This window comes from Centruroides vittatus, unplaced genomic scaffold (genome assembly GCF_030686945.1).
Source record: "Centruroides vittatus isolate TY-2023 unplaced genomic scaffold, ASM3068694v2 scaffold_2931, whole genome shotgun sequence".
NCBI lineage: Eukaryota > Metazoa > Arthropoda > Arachnida > Scorpiones > Buthidae > Centruroides > Centruroides vittatus.
Window position 1 is genome coordinate 435,121 of NW_027122696.1, and position 17,967 is coordinate 453,087.

The following is a 17,967-nucleotide window of genomic DNA, read 5'->3' on the forward strand; positions in this document are numbered from 1 at the left end:
AGATAGCACCACAGATTTGGTTGCATTTGTACAACTAAGCATATTCTTACGCAGCGTTAAATAGAGGTATTTTAATTACGGTACGGTAGCTTTTTATACGTAACTATTCAAATTTTAACAGAATTCATTATAACGTCAGCAGCTTTTACTTAACGACATATAAAATAATAATGATTATACCTAGGATACACTATTTTTACTTTCCTGGCATAATTAATAGAGTTAATTGATTTGGCCTGTAAACAGTTCATACAACGATAGAAAACATACCGATACTGTTTATATTATTAATGATAAATTAAAGGATAAGCATATCATTTACATTAAAATATAAACAAAAGAAATCAATCTACAATCGCAATATAATGAATTTGTTACAATTTTAAAATATTTATTAATTTTATTTTTATATTTACGGTTATATTTGTAAGATAATAATTTAGAATTTTAATCATAAATGCGCGTAACATGAATTTCAAAATTCTTTCTGTATAATTGATTTAATGTCGTACTTTCAACGTATTTTAGTTATAATTAATCTGTGATAAATGGATACTCTAATTACTCTTAATTTATTCTTGAAATTTTTTCAGATTTTATAATGTTAAATAATTATTGTTAGGATAATAGAAAAAACTGAATTTATATTATTGTAACATCATTACAGCAGCAGTAGCAATTAATCTCGTATTAATTTAAAAATTCACGTGACTTCCGGTCCAAATCCGAAGTTAATCGGGCTTTTCGTCTTCTATCCTTTCCAGGTCTCGTCTCGATTTTCATCTATTTAACTGCATATTCGAGATAAACGATAAACAGACAGTCATACAAACGACAGTATGGGTCTGCAATCCGAAAATTTCAGCCAAACATTTTTGTCACATAAAACAAATTGAATATATTTTGCGCCAGTTTTGTTTCCACGTGTTTAAAGTTTAAAATAATTTTAAAATATTTCTAATATTCCAATTCTAGTGATAATAGATACTTTATTTATGTTTCTAATGTTATCAGGAATGAAGTGACGTTTGTACAGATGAGCGATTGCAAATCGTTATGATTTATCTTTATATTTTAGTGTATAAGTAGTTATCAGTTTATTTTAGTCACATGCACAGCTGGTTAATTCTTATTGATTTGAACAGTAGACAGACAAAACTCTGCTTCTATTAAGTTAGGTGAGTGATTTTAGTAACAGATTTACATACGAGTTTTACTAATTTATGTAGAGATATTTTTAAAATTTATCTAGAAAAAGTAAAATAATATCTATATAAATATTTTATATCGATTTATTGATAGCATTATAAAGTTGTTTCTGTTCTACAATCTTTGTTTATTGGAAGGACAAAGTTTCGATCAGTTTAAGTTTGTCCTTCAAACACACAAAATGTATTAATTTTCTTCGTTGAAAGTCACTTTTAATGTTTATACAATAATGTTAAAACGTAAATAATTTTTGTACTTTTATTTAAATAATAGAAAATAACTTATAGGCCACAAAATTAATGATTCACCCTTGGGTAAAATGTATTTAAAATTATTTATTGCGTAAAAGTACAAATTTATGGGTGATAAATTTACTACGAGTAGTTGAGAAAACTCTGGACTCTAAATTTGAAAAATTTAGAGTCCAGAGTTAAATTAGTCCAGAATTAAAGACAATTTTTAAAAGCCATTGAAAGAATTATTTAAAAACATTTAAGGTGATCGTAACGTATATAATTTATCTCCAGCAGATAACGTTAAAAATGTAATGTAAGAATTTATTTTTTTTATAGTTTTATCTGGATATATTTTGTGTTTTTATTTTTAAAAAATAAACCCCATTTGATATTTAAAACACATTAAAAATTTACTTACAGCAGCATCTAAACAGCTTATAATATCTATTCCAGGACAGAAAAAGTAAACTGAGGGATTATTAAGATGGATGCATTTCACAAAATGTTTACTGAGGACAGTAAAGATTACCCCTGGGATGAGAATGCTCTTGAAGATTTTAAAAAACTTATAAGTAAGTATTTTCATTGACTTTATCGTACTGTATATAAAATATTCCGAACGTATTATTAAGACGGGAAATTTATATAATAATATATATTTCTCTATAATTCGTCTGCAGTTAAAAAAAAAAAGTAGACCTATACATTCCTACTGTGTTTCACCTGTCCGTTCGTCTGCCTCTCCTTCTTAAATCTCAATAATGTAGTTAAACAGGTGAAATATTGAACGAGATATGGAAGGATTAGGAACACCAGGTCCCGATTAACGGTATAGATTCTTTTGATCAAGATAGACTTTATGTTATTTCAATTCGAATATTTTCCCCTGAAATGAGATAATTAGATGACAGGTATAACTCTGTTTCAAACAGGAAAAGTTTGATGTGAGGGGGAGCGAAGACACGTAATTTCATGCAGAAAGCCTATAGTTTATATTAAATAAATTGAAAATATGATTAAAAATTTCAACACGGCATTCTATTGATGTCACAATAAGTAATTACTCGTTCTTTGATGAATTAAATTCGGAGATGGTTTAAGAATACAGAATTAATAACAGAATTAATAAAATAGTTTGAAATGTATCATAAGAAATTAGTACAATTTGACGTCAGACTTTTGCTATTTCATTCCAGTTAGAGTAGGTACAAACCTCGATGTAGCGCCATCATTTGTTTTCTTATGAAATTTCTGTAAATCCCTCTCGGCAGATCGACCACGTGTAACTCTACCGTAAAGAAATAAACCAAACCGAAGAATTTCAAACAATTAGTTATCTAAAACAGTGAAGTATACAGACAAGATCGAAGTTTCAGGGTGTGTATGTCATGTTATTTCACGAAGCGATCCTTAAACAATGTAAGATTGTACAGTACATTTATTAATTCACAGAAGCTAAAGCATTCCTAGTTTTACTTTTAAGAGGAATATTCATTAGCATTATATGAGAGGGGCGCGATATCGAGGTTCGATTACGTTATCAAGTTTCGAATTTCACATCTCTTCAGAAGATGCAGTGTCTGCTTCTATTGTTCCTTTTCATTTTATTGATGCTTGGTTCCCTTTATCAATCTTTTGCTCTGTTACAGTATTTTAATACAATTGCTTGCTTATCCTGTATCTTTTTTGATTTCAATATTTTCTTTATTTTAAAATTAGGGATAATTGTTTTCTTTGTTTACGTACGGGAGTAACTCCAACAACGAGAGAGGAAGAAATTTTTTTAGTTGATATTATCTTTACGTGAGGGCTGTTGATTTCATATTTCTTTTTATTCCAGAAATGTTACTGTAGTTATTTAATTTTTCATATTAAATAAGTTCCTTTTTATTATTTAAAGGTACTGCATTTTAAGCTGTGAAAAATGCATTCCAGTTGATATTACTTAGCATAGGCATGAAATTATATTTTTATGTCAACATGAAATTTTATGGCTAAAACTCATAATATGCCTATCTCATTTTCCTAGCATGACTCTATGAAATTCGGCACACACATCAATAAGTAATCTGTATGCACGTCAAGAATAAAGATATACTCGTATTAAACATTTCTTGTTAATTATAGGATTTATAATTCAAAATATCAAGTGGTAATTTTAATATCCAATAATTTTGAAAATATGTAAAAATGTCTTTGGTTATGAATCTTACGATACTTTTTATAACAGTATTACTATTAAATGCCTCGTTTTATAATAAGTTTTAATCAATTTTTCAGTTGAAAATAAAATCAAATGCAAAATGGACGACATGTTTCTTCTTGGATTTCTTCGTGTGATGAAATTTGATGTTGAAGGTTCACTTCAATTGCTTAGGAATTATTATTCTACAAGACTAGAATATCCGGCATATTTTAAAAATCTACTTCCATCGAAGTTAGAAAAAGCTTTATCTTCAAATTGTATGAAAGTTTTACCTCAGCCTGATCAAAATGGGCGATTTATTTGTATAGGACAATTAGGTAAGATTTCTATATACAGTAGAGAATCGAAAATCGGAATCAATTGGGGACTGGGGTTGTTCAGATTAGTGATTTGTTCCGATTACCGATTATGTACGAAAAAATATATTAACCTGTCCGATGTTCAAATTTTTCTCCCTTGCGTGTCGCTTCGTGTTGAATTTTCGTCGATTTTAAGTCTAACGAAAATTTTTATGATAATAATCGAGGCTATCGTATCGTTAAAAATTATTTCTTCATTTTGTACAAACAAAATAAATATATTGAAGAATATAAAAACATGAAAATTATACTTTAGAAGTAAATCTAGTATCAAAAACGTTCGATTCGGCCCGACACAGTCTGACTGAAAATCGTTCCGATTACCGGCGATTCCGATTACCGGGGTTCCGATTTACGAGTCTCTACTGTAGTTTTAATTTATTTTTTAACTTGTAAATAATTTATAGTGATTATAGAATACGTTATTCATTAATTTACATTAACATACGTTATTTCTTAACACTTGTTAATGGAAGTTGTAATTACACCTGATGTTATTGCGATCAGAAAAGGTATACATAGTTTGAACATTTGAAAATTGGATTGAATTAAGACTGATGGAATAACACAGTGCAACGCTTCAGCGATACAAAAAGTTTTATTATCGTGAGGAGAGGTATGCCTACCAATGTCTGAATGGGAAAAAAAGGTTATTGGTAGTAGGTCGCGGTTTCAGGCCTCACAATCTGGCTACACGTAGTTATCCGGACTTTCTTTCAGTATCTAAATCCCAAACCAGGCCCAGTTTCCAGTTTTCTAGGAAAGTTCTCCTAATGAGTAACTCCTCCTTTGGCATTGCGCATAAGTGTTGCACTGCCTTATTCTATAAATCCAATCCAAATGTATCATTCGGAAAAGTTTTTATGGCGAATTGACCTTTATTTTCGTGTGAAACACGTGAATGAAGTCCGGAATTCTCTGCGTAGCCAGCCACTTTGTTAAACGCGATCTCCTGTCCAACTTCTAGTGTTTAGTGAGTTTATTCAATTAGCTATCGCTGTCTATAAAACCTGTCAAATCTCGCTGTTTTCTCTAAAATTACATTTTTTTGTGGTTTCCATGCTAACTAGTAATTGCTCAACAGTCAGATTTTAAGTCCAATGAACCGTAGATTCAACTTAATCATCCTCAAAACCCCGGGGAGGGGTTCTCAGTAAGGGTTCAGGTAAACTTCGTACATGACAGAGGTACACAACAGATTTTTATTATCGTTTCCTACATTTCACTTTGAAGAACCAAGGTAATAAATAAAGCGAGAAATGTAAAATAGCTATATCTCCGTGAACTTTGACCTATTGACACGGAATCACAATACAAATAAAGATAGAGGCTTAAGTTTAAAATTTGAGCTTTCTATATCCAGTAGTTTATTTTCTGTACGGGCGTCTCCAATTTGACTGGTGAGAAAAACATAAGAAAAATTTCCAGCAAGGAGTTGCTTAACTTTCCTGGCAAAATTTCGTGGCGCCATCTGCTATAATATTTTATTTAAATTTATTTTTTATTTTTAATTATTATAAAATGGCAAAAATCTTAATTTTTAGATACGAATTGATTTTATAAAAAAATTGTAAATGCTGATAACGAATAAAATCCTCTTTAAGTCCTATCCTAATGAAGATATTACACGACTCCTTTTACTCCTCGCCTTTTCAACCTTTAATCACTAAAATGTAATAGCATCAATTCCCAATACACAAACAACCTTGCAAAATTTCATAAGTTTTTGACAAAAAGGCACAGGAGTTATTAGCTTCAAACAGGGTGAACAAAATCTGCCTCCAACACATTAACTTCCATACATACAGAAAAAACCCCAAATTTTTTCTGCACGTTTCAAAGTCCCCTGAGTCCCGGCAAGCTGTTCATTGAAAATGCTGAAATATTACAGGCTACTTAAATGAATAATTATGTTTCGAACAAGATATACAGAATTAATATAGGCCTTCACAAATGAAGAAATTGAACCCAGAAGTTTCGTGAGTCAGCAGTGAGTTTTTGAATTGGCGTACGGTCACTGCCGTCACTATCTGAAATATGTATATAATTGCGAATTATACAATGATTAAAAAAAATAACAAAGATTTCCCTAAGACGAATGATAAGTAAATTTTGATTAAAGAAAATGTCGGGCAATTTGAGTCTTCCATATGTTCGCTTTTGAGCAATTTGGCAAAGTTGTTCATTGTCTCGGATTGGAGAAGACGAGGGTTGTAAGATAAATTCGTCCACATCCTACTAAATACAGATACGAATTAGCTTTCCTGATTGAAATGACTGCTTCATCGTAGATCGACGACGTTTTCAAACACAAAATTGGATGCAACCCAAACCCATAAATGGATGCATAAATAAGGATATTTGAGTAGAAGAGGAGAATCTTTTCACTGGTGTTAGACACTGTAATATAAAACACCTCGTTTACTGCTAAGAGAAGTGCACATGGTAAAACTTCGCAAGAAAATGCTGGAGAGTGCCTTCTAGCTCAGTGTTTCCCAACGTGGTTCCCACGCCCCACAAGGGGGCAATTTGATTGTTAAGGGGGGCAATTCGAAAATTGTTTAGAGTTTAAGTTAACCATATAGCCGCTGTACGCTATATTTATTGTAAATATTGATTTCAGTCAGTTTTAATTTTCTTTGTTTCCCTTTCCTTCTAGAACTTTCCTTTATAATCCTTTTCTCTTGGGATGGGATTAACAACTCTGGGAACCACTGAGAACAAAGAGATGAACGAGGCCCTGAGGCCGGCGAAAGAGGAGAAAGAACATTCTTTGCCCAGACCTCGAGGTGGGCAGACGTGAGTTGTTGTGTTCCAGGTCGCGTTTGGCAATGACTGGAAAGTGCAAGAGACTGGTGAAAGGATTGGGTTTTATCGTGGTTACGATAAAACAGTGTGGCAATTAAGTGCAAGAAAAAAACTTCAACGAACACGACAACGAGAGACCTTCCAAAAGAGTTTAACGTATATGTTGGAGGGCATAAGAATTTTAGAAAGGCTTAGGTGGGGCATAGCACAAGAAAGGTTGGGAAACACTGTTCTAGCTGGAAGTAACAAACAGCGATGCGAATTGCAGTAGAACGAATTTAAAATAATTTAGTTTTATCTTTACCTTTTGTTTGAGGATAACAACCACTTAACGATGTGAGTTTCTGCTAAACAACAGGCTAATCACATGGAGTTTTCCAGATTTTTTTATGTATCTCACATCTAAATGGGGCTATTTCTCAAAGATAACATTTCGATGGTAGTAAATATCCATTGTTTTGCATTTTGTTTATCTGTCAGCGTTGAATTACATTTAACTCAAATTTCAAACCTGCGAAATACGCGAATTAGATCTACTGTATTATAAGGTATTCATATCTTAATCTTATGTAATACATATGAAATTTTAGATTTAGTTTTGTAGTTTTAACATAAAGTTGAAATGCAGTGTACTTTTGCTAATCCGTACTAATAATGATACAGAGTTATACGAATTAGCATGGTTTTATATAATTAAAATAAAGTTAGAAAGACTACAGGCAAACAACTTTTCATACTGAAGACTCTGGATATTACGCTGTAATACAAGAAATTTCAAGAGTCTATTTTCCAAATGAGTATTTAAGGAACCATTAATTAATATGTATCATGTCCAGAGTAATCATGATTAATATAGTATGAAGCTTACACAAATGTATAGACACAATTTATGAGCAACACAGATATTAGAGTATGTGAAAACAAATATACCACACCACAACACATAAACGTTGATCAAGAACACACTCTTGCTAACAGCCACAAAGTACAACAAACACAATGCTACTGGACATTACTTAAATTAAGACGAACCTCCGGAAAATGAGGATGTGATGAAATTTCGAAATTTGTTCACTTTCGGAGTAAGAAAAGTGCACTGTATTTACTTATAAATAAGAGTATTTTAATTTATTCTTGATATTTTTTAATATACAGGACATTGGAATCCTTCAGAAGTACCTTTGATAGATATTTACCGCGTTACATTCCTCTTAGCAGATTTACTCTTCACTTTACACCAATGTCAAGAAAATGGAATAGTTTTAATTTTAGACACTAAAAATTCCACTTTTAAGCAATTAATGGAATACACGCCAAAATTTATACACAACATAGTGAGTTTATTAAGTGTAAGTATAAACTTCTTACTTAACATTTTAATTTGTTTAAATTCGAAGTAAAAATCATTAATATCTTTTATTGAAGCGGAACTTTATAAAGTATCTATTATTATTATATATATTACAGAATTATGTACGTTCTCAAAATCTGATTGATCGAATTTGATGAAAATTTGCCACATAGTCCTAATTTCAGAGATAATAGGTAGCCCGACACTCAATCGATAATAAAGCCCTCTCTTATAATTAAAATTTAAAAAGCTGTCAAATTTGTAAAATAAAAATTAATAAACGAACTAAAAAATTAAACTAAATTTCAAGATTATTATCTTTTGTTTCTAAGAAATAAATTTCTATAGTTTTGTAACAAAAGAAGAAAGTTATAATTAATTAAAAACTTGTAATTAAAGGTTCAATAACTGCGAAAAAGTAAACAAATAATAAATAAATAAATAAAAATTATTAAAATTAATTATAAAACTGAACGAAAATATGTAATAAAATGTAATAAAAAATGTTTAAATGTAATAAAATAAAAAAGCAGTTATTTGTTATGACATCGTCATGATGCTGAGCTGCAATTTTCAATCACAATTTTAATTAATTTAATTTAAAATATATTCTCTCCACCTCAAATTAGTAACGGCATGCTCCTGGACATCATACCTTTATTTTAACAATAGAGTCATGTTGGTCAGGTCATGACGATGAGGAATGCTTGTAACCACATTGCACAATGGGAAAAAGTGGTAGAAACATGCAAATCATTAAAAGAACAAACAGAGTTATGCAAAAGATACCTGTTTATTCCATAACGAGTATGGTTTCAGTAAAGGTCGCTATACGGCAAGGCATACTATCAATGAGCCGATTAAAGGTTGCTTGAGGTATTCCTTGCCAAGCTGCGTTACCTCATGCGCACATCGTCTACAATACATGACGGTGGTCTCCAGTTCACCTCACTTCGGACAAGGTACCACAAGAGTTCGATCGGCAAAAAACTGACAGCCAGGGAATGATGTGAAATCCCTTTGGGCTGGTGAAAGTTGTGACATGCAGTCAGGAATTGTCAGGCTAAAACACCGTGTTGGGTGTATCCTGCACCAGTAGCCAGAGCATAGGCCGTACAATTCGTGCAATGTAATGATTTAAAAAAATTAGAAATTCTAACAACGAGTAAATTCTTTACTAAATTCGACCTGTCTCGAATATGATACATGGCTTCTCTGTATCTTCCCACACCAAAACCTTTAACAATTTAATATCATCGATGCTATTTATATACAAGCTATGATACTGAATTTTTGGTTTTTTGATCGTTATCACTTATGGTGTCCTTAGTGAATACTTTAAATAACATTGAAATTGAACGTAACACAGGTGTTGACTGGTGTAGGGTTTGGAATCGCTAGGCGAGCGATTTCCGCCCTGGGTTGTTATAACGAACTTTCATAACGGAAAAGTCGTTAGGATCGGCGGTAGAAACGACCGTTAGGAAATTCCGTGGGAAGAACCGTTAAGTTTCAAATCGTCGACCGACGGACGATTGGCCGGCGGGAAGTGACCGTTGGCGGCCGTTGCGGGAACATTCAAATTGGATTGCGGACGATTCGAACGTTGGGTCTATTTAAGCCGTAGTTTCAGCGGGTATCAGAAGCTCGTATCGTAGGTTCGTATCAGGATCGGCTGAGTTCGGATCGGAGGTGATCGGATCGGATCAAGGGGGATCGTGGGTATCAAGGTGCTAACTAACTCTCTCGTTGGAAGTTACGCGGTTGAGTACGAACTTGTTCCTGACTCGGAGGTTTTGTTAATTACAAGTCTGTTTGATCGTAAGGAGTTCTTTCGACGAATTTGTACGGGAATAGTCGGTTGTTGTTGGAATTAGTGGTTGTGCATATTTAATTGTAACTCTAAAGTGGATTATTTTGTACATTTACTGTAAATATAAATTTGTGTCTTCGTCAAACCGACTGAGTGGTTTATTTTGAACATTACTACTGGCCACTTACCTGATAACAGAATTACTAATATCATAAAATCTGCTACACAATAAACTACAGTAGATTAACAAATTAACACCAGAAGTGATAAAAGCAAATTAAAAATTAATTTTTTGTTATTACTTTCAATTAACGTTGGAAGCTCCTAAAAAGCGTTTAGTGTGACTTTTTCGTCGTTACTTTAATAAAATTCAAAAATCCAAATTTAAATAAAAGAGAACTCGCTAAACACGTACTGGTAGCCGCAAGCGTAAAACAATCATAAATGATAATGTGTTTCTTTATCATTCTTTTATTTTATTGGGATGCAATTCGCAAAAATTGTATACCTATTAATTTCCATTGTTGTCCTTCCGTCTCTCTTTCTTCAATGTCGAAAATGTAGTTACACAACCGAGACCCGTCTAATTATATAGGAAATTCCGATGAAAACGGAAAATCCTGTTATTTCAATTCAAGCATTCTATCCTAAAATGCGTTAGATAGATGACCTTTGTTAAAGGAAATGTATGATTTACAGGGGCACGACACTACTGACTTGAAATGGAGAGCATGTAATTTGAATTAAATGAATTAAAATTATGATTAAAATTGTTGCCCGGCATTGTGAAAGCGTAAGAATAAATACCAGTAATTTCTCGTTCTATGTAACGTTCCATTACCTGAGAATAACTGTTAAAAACAGTTAAAAACTTTTGTTCTTATAATAAATTTGTTTATTTTAATTGGAATAAAGGTGATAGTTTGTGCTTTCGTTATAAATATTTTATTTAAAATTTAAAGCTGTGGTTTTAATAGTTTTTCATAGTTTTAAAAATATCAATTTCCCGTAACATTAAAATCAAATGTATATTTTTAAAATTCTCCTTTTGTTCTAATCCTTCCAAACTAACACAAACCATTTTATTTATATACCTTTAATTTAGTAATTGAAAAAATTAGTTAACTATATTGAATTTTTTTTTCTTTACATTAGAATGATTGCAATCAACTGTTTATCAAAGAAATGCATTACGTCAATTTAAACTTCATTGTCAAAGGATTATTGAAACTTTCTCTGCCACTTTTTCCAGCAAAGCTACGAAATAAAGTAAGTACTTTTTCTTCTAAAACAAAAAAAAATGTATTTTAAAAAAGCATATATTTTAAACTAATTACAGCAGAGCATCGATTATCCGACCCCCGATTAACCGACGTATCGGTTAACCGACCGCGTTCTAGTCGGCAAATTCAAATGTTTGCTAGTGATGTTTCGCTACAATATTTGGTTATGTTTTGGCTACTTTAATATTATTTTGGTTAAATTTTTGCATGTTTTAGCTGGCAGCACTGGCTCTACCATGAAACGGAGGCTAGTATTTAAACCAGGCCTAACACACTACTAATATAATAATGTATTTTTTCATACTTTCCGGTTATACGACTTTTCAGTTATCGGACCAACCCCAGTCCCCAATTAAGTCGGATAATCGATGCTGTACTGTAATTACTTTTTATCTATTTATGGAAACAATATGCCAAGTTGTGCAACATACGGTACATTTCTTTTTAAAAAGCGTCATTATTGACAAATTACAAAAATTGTTTTTAAAATATTAATTTAATTAAATATATCGTTGTACTTATTGTTTGATATTCTGAAAGTTTTGTTAATAAAAGTTGCAGTTAATTAGTTAACTAGTGGCATTTTTCTCAAGAGTATTTTTTCTTTCCTTCGATTTCCTTTCTTTCCTTTTCTTTTCTTCTTTCGTCTTTCAAACGCAAGAGTCAAACGTTTATGACGATATTGCTGAAAACTGTTCACTAAAATATTCCAAACGTATTATATTCAATTACTGAAACAGTATCCGAATAGATAACTGAAAACACCCGCTTTAATAAATAGATTTTTTTCTCTGTGTAATGCACAGAGAAAAAATTCTGCTAACAAGAGTACACAGTTGGCATCAGTCACTGAATTTTTTAAAGTTATATTATTACTTATGTATAGAGTATATAAAATATATAATACAATATCTCTTTCTGATTTTCCTCCACAATCATAAAGCTATTACATTAATTAGTAAATATGTAATTGTTGATGATGACAAAGAAGGAATTCAGCTTGTTAAGTTACTCTTCATAAAATTATGAATTTATCATTTAATTTCAAACAGTCATTTATAATTACAATATAAGATAAAAAAGCAGATAACGGATCATTCACAGATAATCCGACATATTAGTTATCAACATTCTCTCTCTGTATGCAATTGCTAAATAAGTTGTTTTTTTTTGGCAAAAATAAGCTTATATATAGTCGTAAAGTTATATTGCATGGAAGTGATTTTTGTAACGTAAAAACTAGAGAAGTAAATGAATATTAATCATGTTATTTATTGACTTTTAATAAGTTTAATATCTTATTTACAGATATTTCCACATAGTGACATGGCGTCATTACATGAATTTATTCATCCAGAATTTCTTCCTGTTGAATATGGAGGAGAATTACCAGATTTCGATATGAGTGAATACTTTGAAGTAGTAAAACAAAATGAAGAATTTTACGTAAATAACGAAGAATTTGTGAAAAACTACAATGAAGCGGTTCAATAAATATTTTTTCAGAAATTCAAATACATTCCTCTGGTTAATATAAACTGTTAACAAATACGAAAATTTATAAGAAAAGTTTATATTTTTTAAAGGAAATCGAAGAATTATATAACACTTATTGAAGAGAATCAGTCTTTGAAGTAATACAATTATATATCATGATCTTTGGTGTCTTCGATACTTAATTAAATAATTTAGAATACGGATAAAATATTGTACAAAGTATTAAATGAACTGAAAACTTATGAATATTTCTGGAATTTCCAACATAATGAAAATGTTTAGAGATTATTTTTAATGTTATCGGCAAATATTATTTATTTATACATTTGACTGTTACCAACGATAATAAATTCAATTACATGTTATTACTTTTGTTATCAAATTGTAATAATTTCCAATAAGAGTAATTTTAAAATTTTAATTTCAAATAAAAATGTTAGTAATTTTATTTCAAAGGCGCTTTACTGTGTTTAAAGAATTACAGTATAATTTAAAATTGATAAGTCAGAAAATTATATAAATTTTTAAATTATAAAAATGTGTTAAAATCTTTCAAAAATATATGAATAGTTATATTTAGAGATAATATTAGGAAAACCTCTGAAAAAAAAACAGTATTATGAAAACAAACGTCCATTGTTCCGATGAAGTCGTCGTTTTCAGTTTATTTTGTATGCAATATTGTAAAAGAGAAAACAAGTTCCTGAAAAAATGACCGCTGTTTGGTGGTGACAGCAATTGGAGATTCAATTGTTATATATAAATATAGTGTTTTAGATATATCTTAATTAGGTATTTTATTTCTTATATATATATTTAAGCGTGCAATTAATTATTTTTAACTAGTTAATGGTTTTTAATACTCTTTTTGCATTAAATTTAGCACGAACATATTTTTTCGTACATGAATTCATTTAATCCTATTTAGATACTCACTTGTTTATTACATTGATACACAATTACTATGAAAATTATAATTAAAAAGAATAAGTTTTATACATAGGAAAAATTGTTGAACAATGTTTTTGAAGTAAAACTAAAGAATTTACAGCATATTCTGTAACTTTTGTCTAAAACAGATCTTCCTATAGATAGAACGTGCTTAAGTTTTAAGTTACGTATTAATTGTATGTTGAAGTATAAGAATAAACCAATTGTTTCTTCAATGTAAGTGTTGTTTGAATGTTTTTATTGACCACTAAAGTCGGACACAGGCTGTTAGTTTCTTTCGTATTTTATATATTTTAAAATTAATTTAATTTCTGATCCTATTGAACAATTTATAAACTTTTATTATTTTTTTCAATTGTTATTGTAAAAAAAAGAGAAAAAATAGTAGATAGATATGACATCGTCTTAGAATATTGAAATAGGACAGAATTTCAAAACTTGCAGCAAAGTACTTCATTTTCAAAAACAGTTAATACAAATTTTTCATAATTTATTGACAATTTTTCTGTAAGAATTAAAACTCTCTGAGTATACTTATTTTTAAAACAGAGTAAATTGCAGTTTTATCATTCCACTACGTCTCCATTAAGAAAATGATATCAAAACTACACAAAAAATTTCAAAAGGAATTAGATTTATTTACAATACCTTTACAATTCCATGAAACTACAGACATGCCTATTCTCAATCAAGTTGAAATTTGCTCTTCCGTTTCCTTAAAAACTATATTATATTTATAAATTTTGTTATCACTGCATTCCTATTATTTAAATAATTAATTGAAGTTTCCGTCATTTTTTTCTCTAGCGAAATTATTAATTATTTTCCTTATAATTCTAATTTGAGAAAGAAAATTATCCATTATAAATATTCCAGATTTTTTAAGAGCCGATCTTTTAATCTTATATTTATCGCCATAGTTCAAAAATACTAGAAAAAATCAGCCTAATTTTACCATTCCGTTGTTGACCCAATCTATGACTTCGCTCTAAACTGAGGTGATCAACATTTAATATATTTCGAAAAAAATCTAACACTAAATCTCTAACCTGCAACTTATCATTTTCAGTCTCATGTAGTCCAGAAATTATTAAATTGTTGCGCTTTAAAACACTATAATCACAACCAGTTAATTTTGTAGGTTTATTCCTTCAACCGACGAGAACTTAACCGTAAAATCTTGAGGATTTAGCTAAATCCTCAAGTCTAGTTTCTAAATTAATAATAGCGAGGTTGAGGCCGAAGTTTTAAAACTTCGGCCTCAACCTCGCTAATAGCATTATCCAAATTTTCCACCCAGCTCGATTTTAAGTTTTCTGATTTTAAGATAAGAAATATGTTAAACCTATACGAATACCCAAAATAATTAATTATAAATCTGTTATACCTGTTAGTATGAAATATAATATATTTAAAATGTATATGAATAAAATAAGACAAAGAACAAGTGAAATAGTAACGCAAAAACAAGAGGTGGAAGAAATAATTAAGATGTTTATTTTAAATGACTACCCAAAATGTTTACTAAATAAATGGAATGAAAAATTACGTAATGACAACCGATCCAAAACCAATGGACAAAGAGAAAAAATTTGTTAAATTACGGTATGTACCAAAATTATTTGAAAGAATTAAGAAAGTTGTAAAAAAGTAAAATAAATTCAACTAAAAAATATTTGTGTTATAGAAAAGAAGAAAATTATGATATAACAGAGGGAAAATGTGTTGTGTATTCATTTAATTGCAATTGTATCCCAAAAAAAAACATACATAGGAGAAACAAAAAGAAAATTAAAAATTAGATTAAGCGAGCATATTAGAGCAATAAAAGGAAATTATGCAAATTCAGCAGTGGCTGAACATTGCAATAAGGAAGGTTGTGAAACACTGTTAAAATAAGGAAAAAAGAAGAAAATAATTTTAAACGTCAGTTATATGAACATATAAATATAAACAGACAAACAGAAAGAATAAACAATAATACCGGAAGGAAATCCACCAATCCTGGAGAAACACTATAGGAGGGGGAGGGAAGTGAAAGCATAAAAGGAAAGATTTAAAATGAACTGTAAATATAGTTTAAGTAGAAAAGAATAATCCAGAATGCAAGTAGTCAATGTAGAAGTTATCAGATGAAATTTTAATCATGATTAATTATAATGTATATAAAAAATAGATATACGTTTCGAATTATTTGGTTAATGTAAATTACAAGTATATTTGAATCTTTAAAGAAGTTCGGAAATACAGAAACTGTAAGAATTTTATTATTTTATTGTCGGGGAACTAATGTGTATATTTTTAATTTTATTTATAATTGTAACAAACATTTTAATTATTGATTTGTAGAAAGTGCTATTTGAATGCCTGCTGAGGAGGGACAAACAAGTCCGAAACACAAGCTTAAAGTGTATGTGTACAGGTGAACTAAATGAAAAATTTTATTTCTGATCAGTAAGATTAAATATCTGCATCCATAATTTTCCAGTATAATAAGTCCTGTTAATTGATAAATGTACTAGTATACAAAGATAAATTTAAGCTATGATAAAGGATACAAAGGCATAATAACAGAATCTTCTAAGATCGAGAAGTTTTTTCCCCTATCACAATGTATAATTCACGTCATTACGACATTCTAGTATACTAACTCCGTTGTATAGAAAATTTTTCAATGGAAATCACGTAACTTTCTGTTCTTATTAGAAATTTGCGTATAGTTTATCGGGACATCCGGCCCAAAGCTTTACAAATCCGGTCTCGACTTTCATCTATCTAATGAAATATAGACAGCCAGACAGAAGGATACGAGTGGTAATTTATACGACTTCAATTTGGAAATTGCAATCCTATAAATTACCACTGACACCCAGCCGAGTTTTGAGACAATGTCAAAATAATAGTCGTTCAATGAATGTTTTCATTTCACATTCAAAGTGTACGTGCATTAGATGACCTTAAATAAAATATAATAAAATGTAAACATTAAAAAGAACAAAACATTCCTGAGATGTTCCATTCAAATATATAGTTTTATATTATAATAAATACATATAATTTTGGGGTACACATAGCTGTGTTTTAATTATTTACATATATATTTCACACAATAAATGTTTATACTTTCCCGGCGCTGTTATGCATAACAGAGGTAAAATATGGCTATCAGACAAAAATAACCCGATCAAAATTTTACATTTTTGGACACACGATACCTTAAAACGTCGAGAAATGCAAAACATTCCAGAATAATTTCCGAACGTAACAATGTTAGTGTGTGTGTCTCGACAAGATGTAGATTTTACACGTTATTAGTATCTATCATTTTTTACAAAAACACATCCCTACTCTCAAAATTAAAATTTTTTTTATTTTTTGATTTAAAAATATAAACGTTGTTAATAATACAATATCTTAACAGATGCCAAAGCATACGCTGTTTTAAATAGTGCAAGGATTGTTAAGCAACTCGTTGCAGAAATTTTTATATTAAAAATGTGTGTGAATTATATAAATGAAAAATTTTAAATAAATTGAAATTTACGTTTATATGTAATCAAATTGTTTTTTAAACGGAAATTCTTTTCTCATAACGTATGCAAATGGCATAAATGTCATCGAATCCTCAGAAATAAACCATTTTTCCTCGTCTGTACTTGTATAAAATTTTATAACTGGATCATGTGAAAGAAGTGCAATTCGGCCTTCCTTCGCATGTTGCAAAAAATTTTTATTACTAAAAAAGTTGTTGTTGGCTATCATGTGATCTTTTAGGTCTTTAAAAAATCCTTTATCAGAATTCTATAAAATTATAATGTTAAAATTTTACATTACTAAACTGTATTCCTTATTTTACATTTTATCTACAAGATTATATTAACAAATAAAATAATACAAAAACTATTTCACCATTATTAGACGGTAAACAGCACTGGAATCATGAGTATCAGAAGCGATCTTTCCTTTCTTTACATAATCAACTAATTCTGCGAATGTTTTGGGCACGGGCTCTTCACCTGGAGAAGTCAAATGAGAAGTCAATGTTCCGCTATAACTAAATGTTAATATGAAAATTGTTACTAAACAACTTCCAATCGCAATTCGCGCAAACATTCGTTTTGTGTAACTTGTGTCAGATCCTGAAAAATAAACACATGAATCTAGTGCTTGAAATTAATGCGTAAAATTGTCATTGAAAATTTATACCTTGATTAGTAAAAGAAGAGAATAGAAACAAGAAACTTGTCTTCATTG

General features: G+C 30.0%; 1 protein-coding gene across 1 annotated transcript; it reads left to right on the top strand.

The window, feature by feature from the left end:
- The first annotated feature begins 1,901 nt into the window (after positions 1-1,901).
- LOC136987977 (alpha-tocopherol transfer protein-like) lies at positions 1,902-12,768 on the top strand. Its single transcript, XM_067285747.1, has 5 exons — positions 1,902-2,017; positions 3,726-3,968; positions 7,974-8,167; positions 11,138-11,251; positions 12,574-12,768. The coding sequence occupies exons 1-5, from the start codon at positions 1,930-1,932 to the stop codon at positions 12,757-12,759; spliced, it is 825 nt and encodes a 274-aa protein (XP_067141848.1). The 5' UTR covers positions 1,902-1,929; the 3' UTR covers positions 12,760-12,768.
- Positions 12,769-17,967: the final 5,199 nt, after the last annotated feature.